This window comes from Trematosphaeria pertusa (assembly GCF_010094035.1).
Source record: "Trematosphaeria pertusa strain CBS 122368 unplaced genomic scaffold BU26scaffold_19, whole genome shotgun sequence".
Taxonomy (NCBI): Eukaryota; Fungi; Ascomycota; class Dothideomycetes; order Pleosporales; family Trematosphaeriaceae; genus Trematosphaeria; species Trematosphaeria pertusa.
The window spans coordinates 157,302-172,739 of NW_022987230.1; the positions used below are offsets into that span (position 1 = coordinate 157,302).

General features: G+C 54.2%; 7 protein-coding genes across 7 annotated transcripts; 3 read left to right on the forward strand and 4 right to left on the reverse strand.

Annotated features, from left to right (window-relative positions):
- Nucleotides 1-620: 620 nt before the first annotated feature.
- Nucleotides 621-1,873, reverse strand: BU26DRAFT_524148 (uncharacterized protein). Its single transcript, XM_033830215.1, has one exon. It carries the CDS (start codon nt 1,825-1,827, stop codon nt 772-774), a length of 1,056 nt encoding a protein of 351 aa, XP_033677547.1. The 5' UTR covers nt 1,828-1,873; the 3' UTR covers nt 621-771.
- Nucleotides 1,874-2,879: 1,006 nt separating this feature from the next.
- BU26DRAFT_524150 (uncharacterized protein) lies at nt 2,880-3,692 on the reverse strand. Its single transcript, XM_033830216.1, has 2 exons — nt 3,660-3,692; nt 2,880-3,601 (listed from the first exon to the last, which is right to left on the reverse strand). Exon 2 carries the CDS (start codon nt 3,192-3,194, stop codon nt 2,967-2,969), a length of 228 nt encoding a protein of 75 aa, XP_033677548.1. The 5' UTR covers nt 3,195-3,601; nt 3,660-3,692; the 3' UTR covers nt 2,880-2,966.
- Nucleotides 3,693-3,902: 210 nt separating this feature from the next.
- Nucleotides 3,903-5,461, forward strand: BU26DRAFT_555287 (phosphomannomutase-like protein). The gene is made up of 3 exons (XM_033832312.1): nt 3,903-4,331; nt 4,432-4,679; nt 4,802-5,461. The coding sequence occupies exons 1-3, from the start codon at nt 4,230-4,232 to the stop codon at nt 5,256-5,258; spliced, it is 807 nt and encodes a 268-aa protein (XP_033677549.1). The 5' UTR covers nt 3,903-4,229; the 3' UTR covers nt 5,259-5,461.
- A 377-nt stretch (nt 5,462-5,838) lies between these two features.
- BU26DRAFT_555288 (uncharacterized protein) lies at nt 5,839-9,813 on the reverse strand (the record flags this gene model as incomplete). The annotated part of the gene is made up of 3 exons (XM_033832313.1): nt 9,446-9,813; nt 8,580-9,387; nt 5,839-8,520 (listed from the first exon to the last, which is right to left on the reverse strand). The coding sequence occupies exons 1-3, from the start codon at nt 9,532-9,534 to the stop codon at nt 5,839-5,841; spliced, it is 3,579 nt and encodes a 1,192-aa protein (XP_033677550.1). The 5' UTR covers nt 9,535-9,813.
- Nucleotides 9,814-10,765: 952 nt separating this feature from the next.
- On the forward strand, nt 10,766-11,445 carry BU26DRAFT_128367 (uncharacterized protein). Its single transcript, XM_033819610.1, has one exon. The coding sequence runs from the start codon at nt 10,918-10,920 to the stop codon at nt 11,290-11,292; it is 375 nt and encodes a 124-aa protein (XP_033677551.1). The 5' UTR covers nt 10,766-10,917; the 3' UTR covers nt 11,293-11,445.
- A 1,468-nt stretch (nt 11,446-12,913) lies between these two features.
- Nucleotides 12,914-14,407, reverse strand: BU26DRAFT_128370 (uncharacterized protein). The gene has a single exon (XM_033819611.1). The coding sequence runs from the start codon at nt 13,991-13,993 to the stop codon at nt 13,061-13,063; it is 933 nt and encodes a 310-aa protein (XP_033677552.1). The 5' UTR covers nt 13,994-14,407; the 3' UTR covers nt 12,914-13,060.
- Nucleotides 14,408-14,655: 248 nt separating this feature from the next.
- Nucleotides 14,656-15,438, forward strand: BU26DRAFT_524153 (uncharacterized protein). Its single transcript, XM_033830217.1, has one exon. It carries the CDS (start codon nt 14,710-14,712, stop codon nt 15,154-15,156), a length of 447 nt encoding a protein of 148 aa, XP_033677553.1. The 5' UTR covers nt 14,656-14,709; the 3' UTR covers nt 15,157-15,438.

The window sequence follows — 15,438 nt, forward strand, 5'->3', positions numbered from 1 at the left end:
AAGTCCTTCTGAAAGGTCTTCTTCGGTTTCCAGACCACAACCTGCCTCGTAACGCCCTGCTTCCTCAACAACCTATAAATGTCCCTCGGTACGACCACCTTCCGTTCCCGCTTATACTCCACATTGACTCTCGCCGGCTCGCCGTCGAACTCCGCGTTCCATTTGAACCGCGAGTTGAACGTCGTGGCGCCCGAGCGGTCTACAAAAATGATATCGACACCATAGAGCTCGGCCCCATCGCCGTTCTGTTGTTGGACTGTGGCATAGCGGAAGCGTCGGAGGGAGTATACCCAGCCCGGGCCGATCTTGCGGAGGATGTTGAGAAAGATTGGGGCGCGGGTAAACCCGTAGAGCTGGATGGTGTTGCCGGTGAGATTTATGGTGTTCGAGCCTTCTCCAGCTGAGGTAGCGTTTTGGGCTTGAATGAGTTGATTCCAAGGAAACCCCGCTCGAGGGTGGATACAATATCCACTGGGAAGTCTTACGGTCCCGTGCCAGCAACAAGTGGAGTTTCCGTGGATGAGTCAGATTCCTATTCACTTAGAACCCGTACTTCAGGTATTGGGGCGCAATTGCATGTTGTTGAATCCAAAAAAGGAATTGTGAAGCTATTTTCATTTCCGAGCTGACACTGGCGAAATTATCTTCACGAGAGAACACAGAGAAGCCGAAGAAAATCTCTGGCAAATGTGGAACTACCCCCGGAAACCAAGAACTAAGAGCTCCAGCCGGAGGAAGGGTAAGCCGCAAGAAGCCGTAGCGTGGAGCCGATCATGAAGAGAACATCTCAATCAGCGGAAGTCCTGGTGTCTTCATGGGCTTCTCCAAGAAGACCACGTTGCCCTCCACGTAGCTCTGCTCCTCCTCTTCCTCCTCTTCTTGCCCGAGCTCCGCTTCCTTGGCCTTCGCTTCAGCAATCTGGTGTGCAAGCGTATGAAGCCAATCCTTCCCGCATTCCCTGTTATAGCAGAAATGCTCCTCGCTCTTGACCATGCCAAAGTTATATCTCCCGCACGCAAGACAAACCCAGTCGGCATGCTTTCTCTCCACAGTCTCGCCTTGCGCAGCCCGCCTCGCTTCCTCTGCTGGGAATTGCTCCTTCGACATATTGCGCTGCTTATAAACGACCAAGACCTTCTCCCAGAAGAGAGTCTTGTCCCCTATGTGCTTTGAGATCTCCTTTATCTCTCTGGCCTTTATCTCCGCAGGGAAGTCGTCGGGTTTTGGCGGTGCGCCTTTCAGGTATTCGGGAATCGGCGGCGGCGGCGGGCCCTTGAAAATGAAGGTCTCATCGAGGGCAGGATCGGCGATGAACTCGAAGATGCTGTTGGGAGATGCGACACGCAGCTCATCGACCGCCCTGGCAGCTTCAATAACACTGGTGTACTCGACAACCAGGCCGACGTGAGTCTCGGTCTGTGCCGCGTGGACGGGCTGCAGCTGAACGACGCTTGCCGGCTTAACGTTCTCGAGGCCGAATACAGCAGCAAACTCCCTCTCCTTCGTCGAGACGTAGCCAGTTACCCTATTCAGCGGCGGCTCGTAATCTTCCTCCTGGTGGGGAAGTAGCTCTACGTCAATGCTGTCACCGGGCTGTGCACCGATGAGCCCAGAGGGAGCCTCGCCGCTGAAGATCTCTTGGAGGGCTCGCTTGGAGAATGGGTGATCGTAGGATAGGGGCGGGCCGTTGCCAAAGGAGGTGCTGTCGCGCCAAAGATGCAGCTGACGCGTCGTGGAGGGTAATGGCTCTGGTTCCTTGAAATCCTTGGGAAGCAATTTCTTCGGCTTCCAGATCACCACAAGGCGCGACAAGCCATGGCCCTCCATCTTCTGCTTGAGCTCTGGAGCTAGCAAGAAGTTCGCATCGCTGCCGTGACGCATGTGGACTTCAATGCCGTCGATTACCAGGCCTTCCTCGGTATAGCGGCGGTAGACATCGGCGGCGTCCTCAGCTCTGGCAAATACCAGATTGACGAGACTGTGTTGAGGGCTATTGATAGATCGATGTACGGCGAACAAGGGCCCAGTTTTCGCTACTTCGAGTACTCGCTTGAGAGAGAAGCCGCCCGGGGGGACGGAGAGCTGAACGACATTGGCGGAGTGGGAGCCCTGTTGAATGCTGCCATCGGGGTTCATGATCAGCGGACGCTGCGCGCCGCCCAAGCGGGCCTGGAGGGTACGAATCTCTTGGATTCGAAGAGCTGGAAAGAAGTTGTAGATGCGCTGAAGGTCTTGCGAAGGAGCGGACATCGTGTACTGAGTGCGATGCTGCTAGGTCTTGTATTGGAGACGTCGGATGCTCTAGGCTAAAGCGGCTTGGAGCTCACAGAAGCGGCGAATCGTCGAGTGGGCAGTACCTTGGAGGCCCTTGGATAGGTTGTGCAGTGGGTATACGGCGTGGGATCGGCTGAAGCGCTGCGGAGGTAGGTGTAGCGGTCGGTCGTGTTGGGTATGGTGATGTAGTATGTTATTAATGGCAGCCTGGAGGCAGAGAGCAACTCAGACCGAAGCTGAAATACCCTCTTCGTGAGCATGGGTGACGTAGCGCCAGTGAAAACGGGGACCAAGGGCGGTGCAAGTCCCTGCGAGTCCGCCGTCAGTGCCAATTGAAAGAGCGAACTGGCGCGCACAAATACCAACAACTCGCCACCTATTCCCTTCACAACAGATATCGAACCGTACAGCGACAGACCAGCCAGAGAGCAATTGTGTAGCGGGAAGACGGGAGGGGGTATCCCGGGCAGTGAGCCCGATTCACTTCCGGAGCCCACCCTCGAGGTCAACACAAGCGACAGGTCATTGCAGAGGGCGGAAGAAACTCAACTGTGGATAGGAAAGACGAAGAATAATGAACAGGAGAGCGTATCTAAATGAATGCCGCTGCATACTCACCAGAGCTTCCCGCTTGCCTACAGCAAAGATACGACAAGCTTTGGCATACATACAAGCCTGAAACAAACGTGGTGCTATCGCTCCATATTTGCTTTCATTACCGTCAAAAGGTTTACTTTTCCTCGTCGATCGTTTCCAACATGCTCGTTCATGCTGCATAACCCGGTTCCGCTCGTGTTGATTAGACACTTCAGAGTGGGTCTACGGATTCGAAAGGCTGAGATGTGCTCTGCAAAGCTCTTCCCTCTCGTTCGTAGGATGCACCATTTGATGACGAGAGTGCAGGCGAGGAGATAGGGCATCGCCAACAGCTCCGGAAAGCTCCTTGGCGGCCTCGCTTCCTCCAATTACGACTCCTAGGCTCCTGCTTCCTTCATCCACAGCCCCTGCAGGGAAAACTGAGCCTTTTCGGATAATGTAAGCAGACTACCAAATTACCTTCCGCCCACACAAATACCTACACAATAAGGGCTTTTCGTAGTTTCTAGGTTAGAACTAGATAGAACTAGACTTTAAAGCTGTACAAAAAGTAGTGTTAAGGTGATTAGCCTTAAGAGCTCCACACAAACATTATCTGAAAAGGCTCAGTTTTCCCTGCAGGGGCTGTGATCGAATGTTGAGGGAAGATTCCCCGAGAAGCAACTATTCGAGTAATCTTCGTGCGTCAAGCGTATTCGAAAAGGACACGACGACGAAGGGCCCAGAGAACCTCCGCACGCGTTAGGACATCATGTACCCGGACGATTTGGGACCCCAAAGAAACATACATTGCCAAAAATTCGTTGAGGATGACTCACGAGTAGGCGCGAGATGGAGAAGGGGATAAAGACATCCCAGTCACCTGCTCAAAGGTCGTCGAAGTGTGAGCGGAAGCCATACCCTTCCGGTCTAGCGCGAACCTTTCTCAGCATTACAGCACGTATTCCACAGCCACGGCGACGCGTGTATCACACGCCCATGCTCGTAGTGCAAGTCCCATGGATACTATGAGTCGTGAAAGGACACCATTTCCATAACTTCAGCTGGTGCTTATAGAGCCGTTCAACGCCAGCAAAAACACGTTGACAGCATCGAGACCATCTCAGCGTCCCTGACTTGCACCAATCAAGCTAGCTGCAATACCCCACGCGCGAAACTGCGGTGAGCTGCAAATCCCTGCATAGCCGCATGCCCCTCCAAACTCCAAAATATATCCCTTCCTCGACACTCAGTCATTGCACCCTTGCTCCTCTGCCGAATTGCTTCCGGGACTTGTAAATAGGTCAATTGGAAGTGCTTCTGCACTCAGATACCTTTCCACCACGACTTTAGCCCAAAATATTCGGAAAGCTTTCAAGATGGCCGCCGCAGCATCTGTCTATCCCCCGCTGAACGAGCGCCCCATCAAGAACACAGTCCTCCTCTTCGACGTCGATGACACGCTCACTAAGCCCCGACAAGTATGTACTCGTATCTCTCCTTCTCCCACTTGCACTCTCCTCCCATTGCCCCAATCCAACCACGATTCGCGAGACCGCACTGACAAATGTCCCTCCCCAGCTCGTCAAGCCCGAAATGGCCCAGCTCCTCTCCGAGCTCCGGCACAAAGTCGCGATCGGCTTCGTAGGCGGATCCAATCTCGTCAAGCAGCAAGAACAGCTCGGCATAAACGGCGTCGATGTAACCACGTTCTTCGACTTCGCCTTCGCCGAGAACGGATTGACGGCATACCGGATGGGAGAGCAGCTTGCGAGCGCGAGCTTCATCGGGTGGATTGGCGAGGAGAAGTACAAGGAGCTTGTGAAGTGGTACGTGTCCAGTTCGTGTGGACTGGCTACTGAAGGCAGTACCGCTCCAGTGCTCTCGCAAGAGTAGCAATTGGACGCGGATACAAGAAGAATAGGGCAAAGCTAACACTGATTTCCCCCAGGATCCTGCACTACATTGCCGACCTCGACCTCCCCATCAAGCGCGGCACCTTCGTCGAGTTCCGCAACGGCATGATCAACGTGTCCCCCATCGGCCGCAACGCCAGCGTCGCCGAGCGCAACGACTACGAAGCCTACGACAAGCAGCACCACATCCGCACGACCATGATCGAGAAGCTCAAGGCCGCCTTCCCCGACCTAGGCCTCACCTACTCCGTCGGCGGCCAGATCTCCTTCGACGTGTTCCCCACCGGCTGGGACAAGACGTACTGCCTGCGGCACATCGAGGTGGACAAGGAGAGGCCTGATGGCGTCGAGTATACGACGATTCACTTCTTTGGGGATAAGGCGTATAAGGGGGGCAATGATTGGGAGATTTACTCGGATGAGCGGACGGTGGGGCATGCCGTGAAGAATCCGGATGATACGTTTAGGCAGCTGAAGGAGATGTTTCCTTGAAGGACTGTGGACGAGGCACGCCCATGTGGAGGCTACGGGCCGCTATAAGGAATGATTATCTGGGTCCTAGACATGCAGGGTCTGGAGGGATACGACAGACTTAGGTGGACACTGACACATGGCATAGCGGGAGCATGACAGCTACGTGCTTATAGACCGATATTCCCCTGTTTTCGATGCAAATGAAAAGCATGATTTCGAGCCAGACTGCGAATAGTGCATGAGAACTTTTGTGAGCTCTCTTGCGTGCCAAGTTCCGCCCGATACATCACCCCATGTACACAAACGACGGACAAGCGGAGAGCTGAATGTCTTCTGGTCTCGCCACGAAGCTCTACCGGCACTGCTCCCTCAGGCGCTATCCAAGGCGTAAAAAAAGGCGCTGGTAGCTAATCCACCCCGGCGGCTCCATCCAAGTACGCTTGAGGCGCATACGAAGCTGAGGAGAAACAAGTGTGCGATCATCTCCTTGCAGCCTCCCAAAAATCACGACTGAGCCCGCTGAACGTGGTATTCAATCTCGCGAAGAGCTGCGCTGTATCACACTCAAAGAAGGAACCTGCCACGGACTATTATCCCCTCAATCAACGCTCCCAGCGAGACTGGAACCGCTGCACTGCTCGCGCGGCTCTTCGATAATCGGCTCTGCGCCGAAATCGCGAGTAGAGGTCCAGGTGTCCTGACTAGCCGAAGAAGCCGTACTCTCAGCCGTATCATCGACGTCGGAATCGGCCACACTCTCAGTCGTATCGTTGAGATCGGAATCGGAAAGACGTGCTTGTGGAGTACTATTGCTGCCGTCTCGTGTCGGGTGTGTCCCACTTGTAGATTGTTGATCCGTCTGTTTCGAAGAGTCATTCTCATGGCGGTGCCACAGTACGAAGTTGCCAAATTTTGGAAGCAATCGTTGAAGCCATCCCTCTTGTTTCTGCGGGAGGAGAGGTGGATTAAGCAGACGCACGTCAAACCATAAACCGCTCTGCTGCGAATAGCCATTGAAGAGTTGAACATCTTCTTCTGTGGGTCCGTTGATAGGCTGCCCAGATGCTTTTGCCCCGTGGTCCAGCAGGAATACACACAGATTGTGATGCCTTTTGATATAAATATCCAGGTGATCCGCATCGAAAATCCTACACGACTGGGCGTTCAAAAGGTTGTGCAATGACTCCAGAGCAACGTCGAGAATAGTGCGAGAACGCCCGTCGACAACATTAACCTCACCACCCCAGCAAAGAACGGTCTCCACTATAGGGATAGCGAAGTAAGAGCGATGTTCTTCCCTCGCGATTTCGTGGAGAAATGTCGTTGGGCCAGATTCGTAAGACAGTTCGAAAGAAGTATCGGGGTTGATGCCCTCGCAATGTGCGATCCACAGGATATTGACAGCAATAGCGATAGCGCGTGATTCAAAGCCGGTTGTCAAATTAAGGTTGCCTACCGCTAACAGAGATTGCCACACCCTGCACACGTCGTTAGGTGGGAGCCCCTTCAGTAATATGGAGGCTATTTGCGGGTTGTACTCCAATTCTTCTTTTAGCATCTGGAACCAGTGACAGTATAGACAGAAGTCCATACGATCCTCTAGCTTTTCATGTTGAAGTGACTCTTCTAGGAGAAGTACGGCGCCAGCGAGTGCTGCTAGCTTTGAGATACTCGGGGACGTCGTGCGCCCAGAATATTCTCTGAACCGCCATCCGTTGGGATAGAATGCTGGGGCCTGGCATAGTATCCAAAAGCTGCTGCGATGTGTAGTTTCCTCGACCAGCGAGATACGTCGAACAAATTCGTGGGAAGTTTGTTTGTCGAATTCAGGGGCCTCAACCATTGCTGCGTAGGCAATAGACTTAAGGATATGCGTGTGACCGTTCTCGGCCGTAGATCGATGGGGTGACCGATTCGTGGACCATGTCTTCACGGACTGGTGTAGAAATTGAACGCTGTACTCGGCCATTCGAAGATCCGGAGGGCATAGAGCAATCGTCACTTTATCGGTCGATTCATTCGACTGTAATTCGAGCAATGATCCACATCTACTCTTCAAAAGACGTGACGCTTCGTCAAGATTGCCGGGCAACGCCAGATGGTAGCTCCGAAGGTCCCGTATAGGCGCCAATCGCAAAGCAGCAAAGAACTGCACGAGCGAGAGCGATCCATCAGCGGCTCGTAGAATTTCAAGCATCGTCTCCCGCTCTTTAGCATACTCCGGTTTGATGTTCTTAGCGGACATCTTAGCGAGTATGTAGTCATAATACCGCTCTAAGTCTGGTGGCACTTGGTTCAGATGGTCGTTGAGCTCCTGAAGACTTGCCCCATCGGTATATTCGTTCAGGAGGTCCTCTAGAACTAACCTGACCCAAAGGAACACCCCGTTGGCTAGTCTTGCAAGACTATCCCTCAAATTTGAAACGGCTATCTGGTCCGCCTCGCTGCCATGTTGAATTGTTCGTGCCATCCTCGGGTGTGCTTGAACCTCGGAGCTGATGACATTCAGGATATCCGCTCTAGTATAGTCTTGGATGTAAAAGCCGGGGACGTCCGAGAAATGATCCAGATATATTTGCTCAGGCCTGCCGGAAAAGCAGATTTTTACGAAGAATGTGCTGTTCGCTGAACGACGTTGGATCATTTGGAGGAAACGTATGACTGGCCCATAGTTTCCAGGCGTTCCTGAGTACTCATCTATGGCATCGATGAAGATCAGAACGGCCGCATCAACGCGATTTTGCTCCAGTATGTTTCGGAGTAATCCCATGGTAACATCTTCATCCCACTCAAAGTCCACGTCGGGAGATTTGAGCGGCCGTGATGCGCGGGCGCTCCGGTATATATCACGGAAGAAGGGTTTCAGCTCAGGAATGCCATCCAACAGCGAATGGAGGATCTCTCGCAGCATTCCACCCATGGTGTGTTGAAGGCGTGATCCGCGCTCATGGAAGAAGTAGGTAGGCCTGCACGTTATCCTCGTTAAAGTGATCGCAGCGACTGAAGTTCCTTTTGCGAGGGCGTCGAAGGCTTCAACCGTTCGTTGATCGTCTACAATCAGCTTCATAAGAGTAGATTTTCCCGAAGCGGGCTTTCCTCTAATCCAATACAGAGGATCTGTAGACTGCAACCAGCGTGCGAACCCCAGGTTTTGATCTGTGAAAATCCAGTCGTATGTATCTTCGTATGCCGCTTCCACTTGCCGATATCGCCGACTCGTTTCTGCTGTGTGTAGTGCATCCAGTGCACGTTGAAATTCAGCTTCAACTATGTAAGTCCTCTGCGGAAAGATCAACAAAACAGTGCATTGGGATGTTTTTCAGGGCAATATTCACTTACAGCGCGCTGAACGCACCGTCCAATTGCCCTCTTCACCTTTCCATACCCCGGGCAACTGGGCCCCTCGAAACGGCACATTTTTCGATGATCGGCATTGATTACGTACGTTTCCTCGACATCATCTGGCAGGCCCAAATGTGCGGACCACGAGCGGACGACTTTCTCTCGAGCAAGAAATGGAATGCCTAGGCCTTGCCCTTCTTCAAAAGTAACGACCGCGAAATCCCGCTCTTTATGGAGCCTGAGGAAGTCTGAATTTAGGATATCCAAGATACTGGCGTCGACTTTCAAGTCACGAAGCAAACTAGTACTTCGATCAAACTGCAACGCCCTGACGGCAAGGGCCACAGTCTTACCCAGGTCTGTGTAGTCGCTTCCACGGTGCGGTGTACCCAGGAAAATCGTACCAATAATAGACAGGTATATGTCCTGAATTGTACGCATTGCTGTGGATGTTGGTTTGGTGTTCGAGGCTTGTCTCAAAATGGCTTTGACAAGAAGGCCTCCAAGGCTGTGCGCCACAAAGACAAGTGGCCGTCCAGTTGCAGTCCGTCTCTGTTCCTCAAACTCCTCAACGAAGTTCCTCGCATGCCCTAGTATATTCGTCTGATTTGCGGCTCCCGAGAAGAAATGGCTGACCTGGGAGTCGTATCCGTATGTGAGAATGCGACAGTTCGGGGAGTCTTTGGGCAAGAGCTCTTCAGGCCAGTAGCAAGTCTCCTTTTTGCTGCCAAATGGGATTTTACTCGGCTTCTCGTATAGCCATGTTCGCTTTGGATGACCTTGGAGTCCGTGGATGAGAACGATGCTAACGAAAAGTGTGTTGGCGTTCGAGATGCTTTCCTCTTCCACGCAGCACAACTTACTCTGCCTTAGGTTCTGGGCAGTCACAAAGGACGGTGAACCCCTCGTCGGCTACTTTGACACACTCTTTGCGCGGTTCTGCTTCGGTCATCGTAAAGGTAAACGTAAATAGTATAGTGACGTCGCGACGGTGGCATGGTCTGATCTAGACGCTCCGCCGGTTTCTCAGCGAGGTCTTCAGCGTATGTGGTCCGTGCCATGGAGAGCTGCCTGATGGGAGATTGCTTATTCGCTGGTGGCTTCGTATCCTGGTCGTATCTGAAGCGGTATTGACCCATCACAGTATTGTGCAACGCCGATATCCTGTCCGTGGACACGTCGCATGTCTGCAGCTCTCTGGAGCCTTTCGAGGGGCTGGCTGAACGCAGCGGGGATCGATGTTGTAGATGTGAGGAAAGACAGCCCCGAAGAAAGCAGAACCACGAAATGAAAGTAAGGCTGTGGGTTACGTAATCGAGCAGGCACGACGGTGGCCACGGTCCCTATCCTCGAGAATGCTCACTATCATCACGAATATAATTATCAAACTCTAGATTAAAGCTTCTATCATCCTCTTTAGCTCGAAGAGGCTTAATAGTCGTCAAGCAAAACGCACTCCTCGCCGCAAAGCAAACACTTAAAGGTAAGTACATCACTAAACACGAAGCAGAGGGTAAGTATAGATAATAATCAGAAGTATGCGGCATACCGGAGAAGCTAGGGAGCCTAGAGCTATTAGGTGTAGTGCTAAAGCGTCTTTCAAAGCCGAGTAAGGTACTTTCCTGCGTACATCACCAATAAGCTAGTTTAAACAGGACGCGCAAACGCGTAAGTAGGGCAACAGCAAAAAAAAAAAAAAAAGAGGTAGATCTAGTAGAAGAGAGACATAAAGCCCGGGAGAGTAGTATATCGAGCGAGTAAGCATAGGCTTATGGAGAGAGGATGCAGGTGGAAGGCCGGGCAGTAAGTGATGGGCAACCAGGAGATAGACCAGCAGACTGAACTCCACCCCAATGCAACAAAAAAACACTTCACCAACCATCCCTCCCGTCCCCCCTGCAACTCGAACCCTCCCCCTTCCCAATCCCTCCAAAATCCCATCAAAATCCCGCTAGAAAAAAAAAGGATAAAAATGCAAAAAGCAAACATGATTGGGCATCGTATACAGTACAGACGAACGCGATAGAACATAGGAAATGGGGAGGTGGTACCTACTCATTGTGTATGAGAGCATCGTTTGTTTAGGCGGAGCGTGTGGGCGCTGACCGCTGAGCCATGGGCTCTTGTATTTGATGGAAGAAGGGGTGAGTTAAATAATATATATACGACAAAAAGAAAGGGCGTTTGTGAGAAGGGGTTTGAGTGAGGCAAATTAGAGGGGCTGGATGTGTTTGGTGGCGGGGAGATGAGGAGGTGAAGGCGTGAAAGGGCAGTGTTGAGGGGGACGGTGTTGTGATTGCGATGTGCATGCGGGACTACGATCAACCTGCAATGGATGGGCTTTTCTGGCTTTGGAACACCTTGCGAGGTACATCACGGTATGATATCAGGCTCCTATTCATTTCGGAGCTTCTGTTTGTCCATGTTGATGTTGGGCGGCATCGTGGTGTTGTCCCCTTCACGTCAGCACCTGACACCGCGTCATTCGTTTGCACCGCGAGCAACCCGCGCATCTCCGCCAGCAGCTCGATACCGCTGGCATGAATTTGCCCTATACGGACATCTGGCATCCCGGCACATCACTGACGCGTCTCATATTGACAGGTTGACACTTCCTGCGCTGACACGGACAGTCTCGGGGACTCGACGCGCTCAAACGCCTCCAGAACGACCGACTCCAGCCTATCCTGACGTCCATGGAGCCCGGTAACGCATAATCTGCTTGGGAGGACGGGATCGTATTGTGTAATAGAACGCCTACGAACAACCTTCGCAGGACCCACTTGCGGCGGCACCACCGGCGGGCATCTCTCTTACACCAACTTCTCGAACAAAGCGGCAGCAGGAGCAACATCACACGTGTCTCTCGCAACGCAGCGCGCCCAACACTCTTCTCGCCTCGACCATTCGTCAAGTCGCACACCGGCACACCGGCCGCGACGAGTCTCGACCCGCTTCGAGATTGGAACAACGTCCGCTATATCTCCTCCCACAGGCAGTATCTGACGGTCGCATACTACGACAACTTGGTCCATGGGAGCGTGGAAAAGAGGGCGGAGACACAAGGGACAGCGACCACTCTCGAGTGACTGACCGTGTTGGAAGATAACGGTGAAGCGCTCCTCCGTCCTGACTCTGAGGTGCCGAACTGCCAGGTAATATGAGGGTACTCCAGAAACGAACGTGCCAGACCGGAACAATCAATGGAAACCTCCCAATGCGTAATTGTATCCACGACCGGTTCGAAGCCATCCATTTCGACGCGCACGTCCGGATCCCGTGCAAGCGGCGATGCCCCACATTGTCGGCGGAAGAATTTGGTTAACACAGAGCAGGATGGGGGAGTGCGGGCACCATACCTAGGAAAGGGCCGTGGGGGACAATACCAGCAGTAGCAACGATGGGACATCCTAGAAACGCCCGCAGAGGGACGATAAAGCGAGAGCGGAGGCTCCGCCTAACGGGCGACGGCATGGGCGGATGCCTACCCGCTTTCCTGCCGAGATCTCAAGCTGGCTGTTGCTCATCGGACCTTTGGCTCGACGTCCTCGTTTGGTGTGCTTCGACTCAGAACGGCGATGCTTACTAGGAACAGTTCCTTGCTCTCAGGCTCGACTTCTGGCCTTCAAACAGCGCATGGTTGAAAATGCTGACTATATCCCAAGGGGCTTTTTGATCAACCTCTACACTTGCATGAGCCCGTCTTCGCCCAGCAACAAGGAGAATACCGAATTCGTGGGTCCAACCGAAGCAGCTTCGCCTGCGTTTGAAAAGCCTAGATTTCGAAGACTGGGCGCTGATCCAGGCGCAGAGTCAACAATTGCCTCGGGCTCTCGTCGTTGACCCTTCGCTCCGACGGCAGAAGGCTGCAGTAAGTCCATGTGAACGCAGCGTAATTCATGCCTCACATGTATTTCCGCAACCAATCTCTTCACGGTACGGCTCCCAGTCCGGCGGTCCGGCGTGGTGGATCAAAGAAACTCTCGGGATACAAATGCCACAGCGCAGCTCAACTCTATCAGAAGACAGGAATATCTCGATGACAGGATGGCGACTGACAATTATTGTGGCAACGCAGCCCAACGCCGGGGTGGACAGTTAGCCATCTTGGAGAGGGTCCTGCGAATGACGAAGGGGCCCGAAAAAAACGGACATGGGGCATTGAAGGAGCTGCAGCGACGTGAGGGGGAGAAAGGGCTCATGACCCGCAAAACTTCCTGCACGGCATTGGGGAGGCTCCGCTGTGGCTTGGTTTGAGCGAGCCTTGGTGTTAGGTCAATGCCTACAATCCCAGGCAGACGACTCTACACTCGTCGACATCCCATACTAGGCTCTCACACCCGGCGGCCCCACCCTGCTTCAAGACGCGATGGATCGCCCATAGGCTCTTCGTTCGGAAACCAATCAAGTAACTGCGACACCGTTCGGGCGCCATATCAGAATTTCGGCACAAACATATGAAAGGCATCTAAGCCATGCTAAGGCCGGGAAGCGGAGAATGACGCGGGTGCTACGACGGCGGGGCTGGAGGCCTCGCGATGGTGTTGCAACATTTCGAGATGCGGTAGAGGCGGTGTGCGGCCAGAGTCGCTCGATCCGATCTCGAACGCATGTTGAGATGCATATGCAAGATGAAGGTTCTGGCTGCAAGTGATGCGGCAGTCGATTACGCGTTCGGCCTTGAACGAGAAGGGGGGCTCGAGAAGAGGTTGGATGGAGGAAGGAGGGGAAAAGAGAGGGGCGGGAGGGCTAACGTCGACGGCGTCATCTGTGCGACTCTGCGGAACGTCCCACTGATGAGGGGTCCGCCAGCACGGCCGAAAACGGTGCTCCGATGTGACACAACGAGGACCAAAGAAACGGGAGCTTGGAGAACACAGCAGAAAGAGTAAAGAATTGTAGGTATACGTGCCTAATGCCTCTCTCTCGCTCTGCCACTTGTCAGTGGCTGTGGCGTCAGGCTTCGCCAGCCAATCGGTTCGACGACCACGAGCTAGACTCTTCATCTCTGGCCGGAGACTGTATAAACTTTCTGTGTGGGCGGTGAGATTAGCGAGGCTGGATTCTGCGCCTCTTGCTGCAGCCTCAAGGAGAGCTACGGCGGCCAGAGAAGATGAGGGTCGGTGCTGGCCTCTGTGTGGCCTTGGCGAAGCCATGGAGTGCGCAGTTGCTGGGATGACTGGCGGCCATGGTTGCAAAGTTGCTCTGCGCTGTCGGACGATATCGTGCGGAGCACGCGGGTGGCAGGACGAGTTCGAGTTTCGCAGAGCGCGTCGGTGGGTGCGCAGTGGTGGTAGAGGGGGAGGACTGCTTGATACGGAGCAGAGCGGCTCCTGGCGCCATCGGCCGGTTCGGCTGCCATCGCTACCGAGAAAAATGCGAGGCACGAGCAAGAAACATGCCCTGGCCATGATGCAAACCAGATGCAATAATGCTCGGGCGCGGTCCTTACAGGCTGAATGCAGAATGCGGTTCGAAAATCGATGTCCGCCCCTGGGCTAACGCCGCCCCGGCCGCCCTGCTTTCCAGAGGTGTTGCAGGGCAGACGCCTTGTTTGTGGCCACTCGTACAGGCACGCTCTTCCGGCACAGAGCCGCTAGAGGACCCAAGTGGAGGGTTCGCAGAGCGTCTCCGAAAATATATTCTGTGGCCTCGAGTGCAGTGCATGCTGCGCCGGAAGCTGAGGGCGGCCCTGAAACAGTCCGAAGAGAGGGCTTCAGTGGAGAGGCGAAGACGAGCGTTGTCAGGTTGTCTCGACATGTGCGTCGCGGATGCGATGGGCTGCGTGTCAAGCCTCGATCAGCAGAGCGGTGCTAGCGGCGGCGTGCCTGGATTGGGGAGCGAGTGGAGCTGGGTTCGCTATGTTTAGGAGCGCTACGCACAGAGTGTAGCTCCTGGGCGGCGCCATGGGTGGCGGGCCCCGTCGATGCTTACACTGCCTTCCCTTAAGCACGGCCAAGAGCTGTGCTGGGCCCGGCGCTGCTGGATCGACAGCTTTGCTGCTTGCGGGCATAGAGGAGCTCCGTCAGACTTCGTGTGCGCCTCCTGAGAGTCGCCGCACGCATCCACATGCCAGTGACACGCCACTGTTCTATACCTGCAGCAGCAGAGTCTACCACTGCTGTATATGTCCGGGCCCGCTCCCTATCACGCTAGCCCGCGACGGTTTCGACATTACTGTGTTCTTATTGCATCGGCAGATCTTTGCGCGCGGGCGTTGACGAGGGACATCATCGGCGGACGGCAAACTCCCTACCCATCCCGCCAGCATCAACTTTTGTGCGCCCGGGCCATCAACCTCCCTCTCCTCCCTCTTCCCTCTCCCTCCACCGCAACCAGCTCCTGTCTACCGTCTCCGCATCCCCGTCTCTCGTTCACGCGCCCTCGCTGCGAGTACCGCATCGGCTGCTACCCGCGTCCTGTGTCTGGTAAGTCACTGCACCTGCACACCCCTGCCCGGGCTCCCGAGGCGCCGGGAGAAATTGCGGCCGCGAGCCTCCAGCCCGCCAGACTCGACGCCGGGAAAGCTCTCAGGAGACGCAATTGCCCTCTGTCAGCTCCTCCGTGCCTGTGAAAGGTCGCGAGACCGTGATCGCCTCCATACACCGCCGCATCGCCCAGCCCTCATGTTGCCCCCACAACACCAACGTCACGTCCTACAGATCCGCACCCTGCGCTCGCCGCCTCCGACAACGCTGAAGACTCCATTCACAATTGCAAGGCGCTAACTCCCGCCTTTGAAACAGATCGACAGACGAGTCACTCATTGAAACACCTCTCCCGTCAGAGCACTGCAAGCTCTCGACCGAGCACACCTCGCATCCTCGTTCGTTCACACCTCACCGAGAGCCACCGC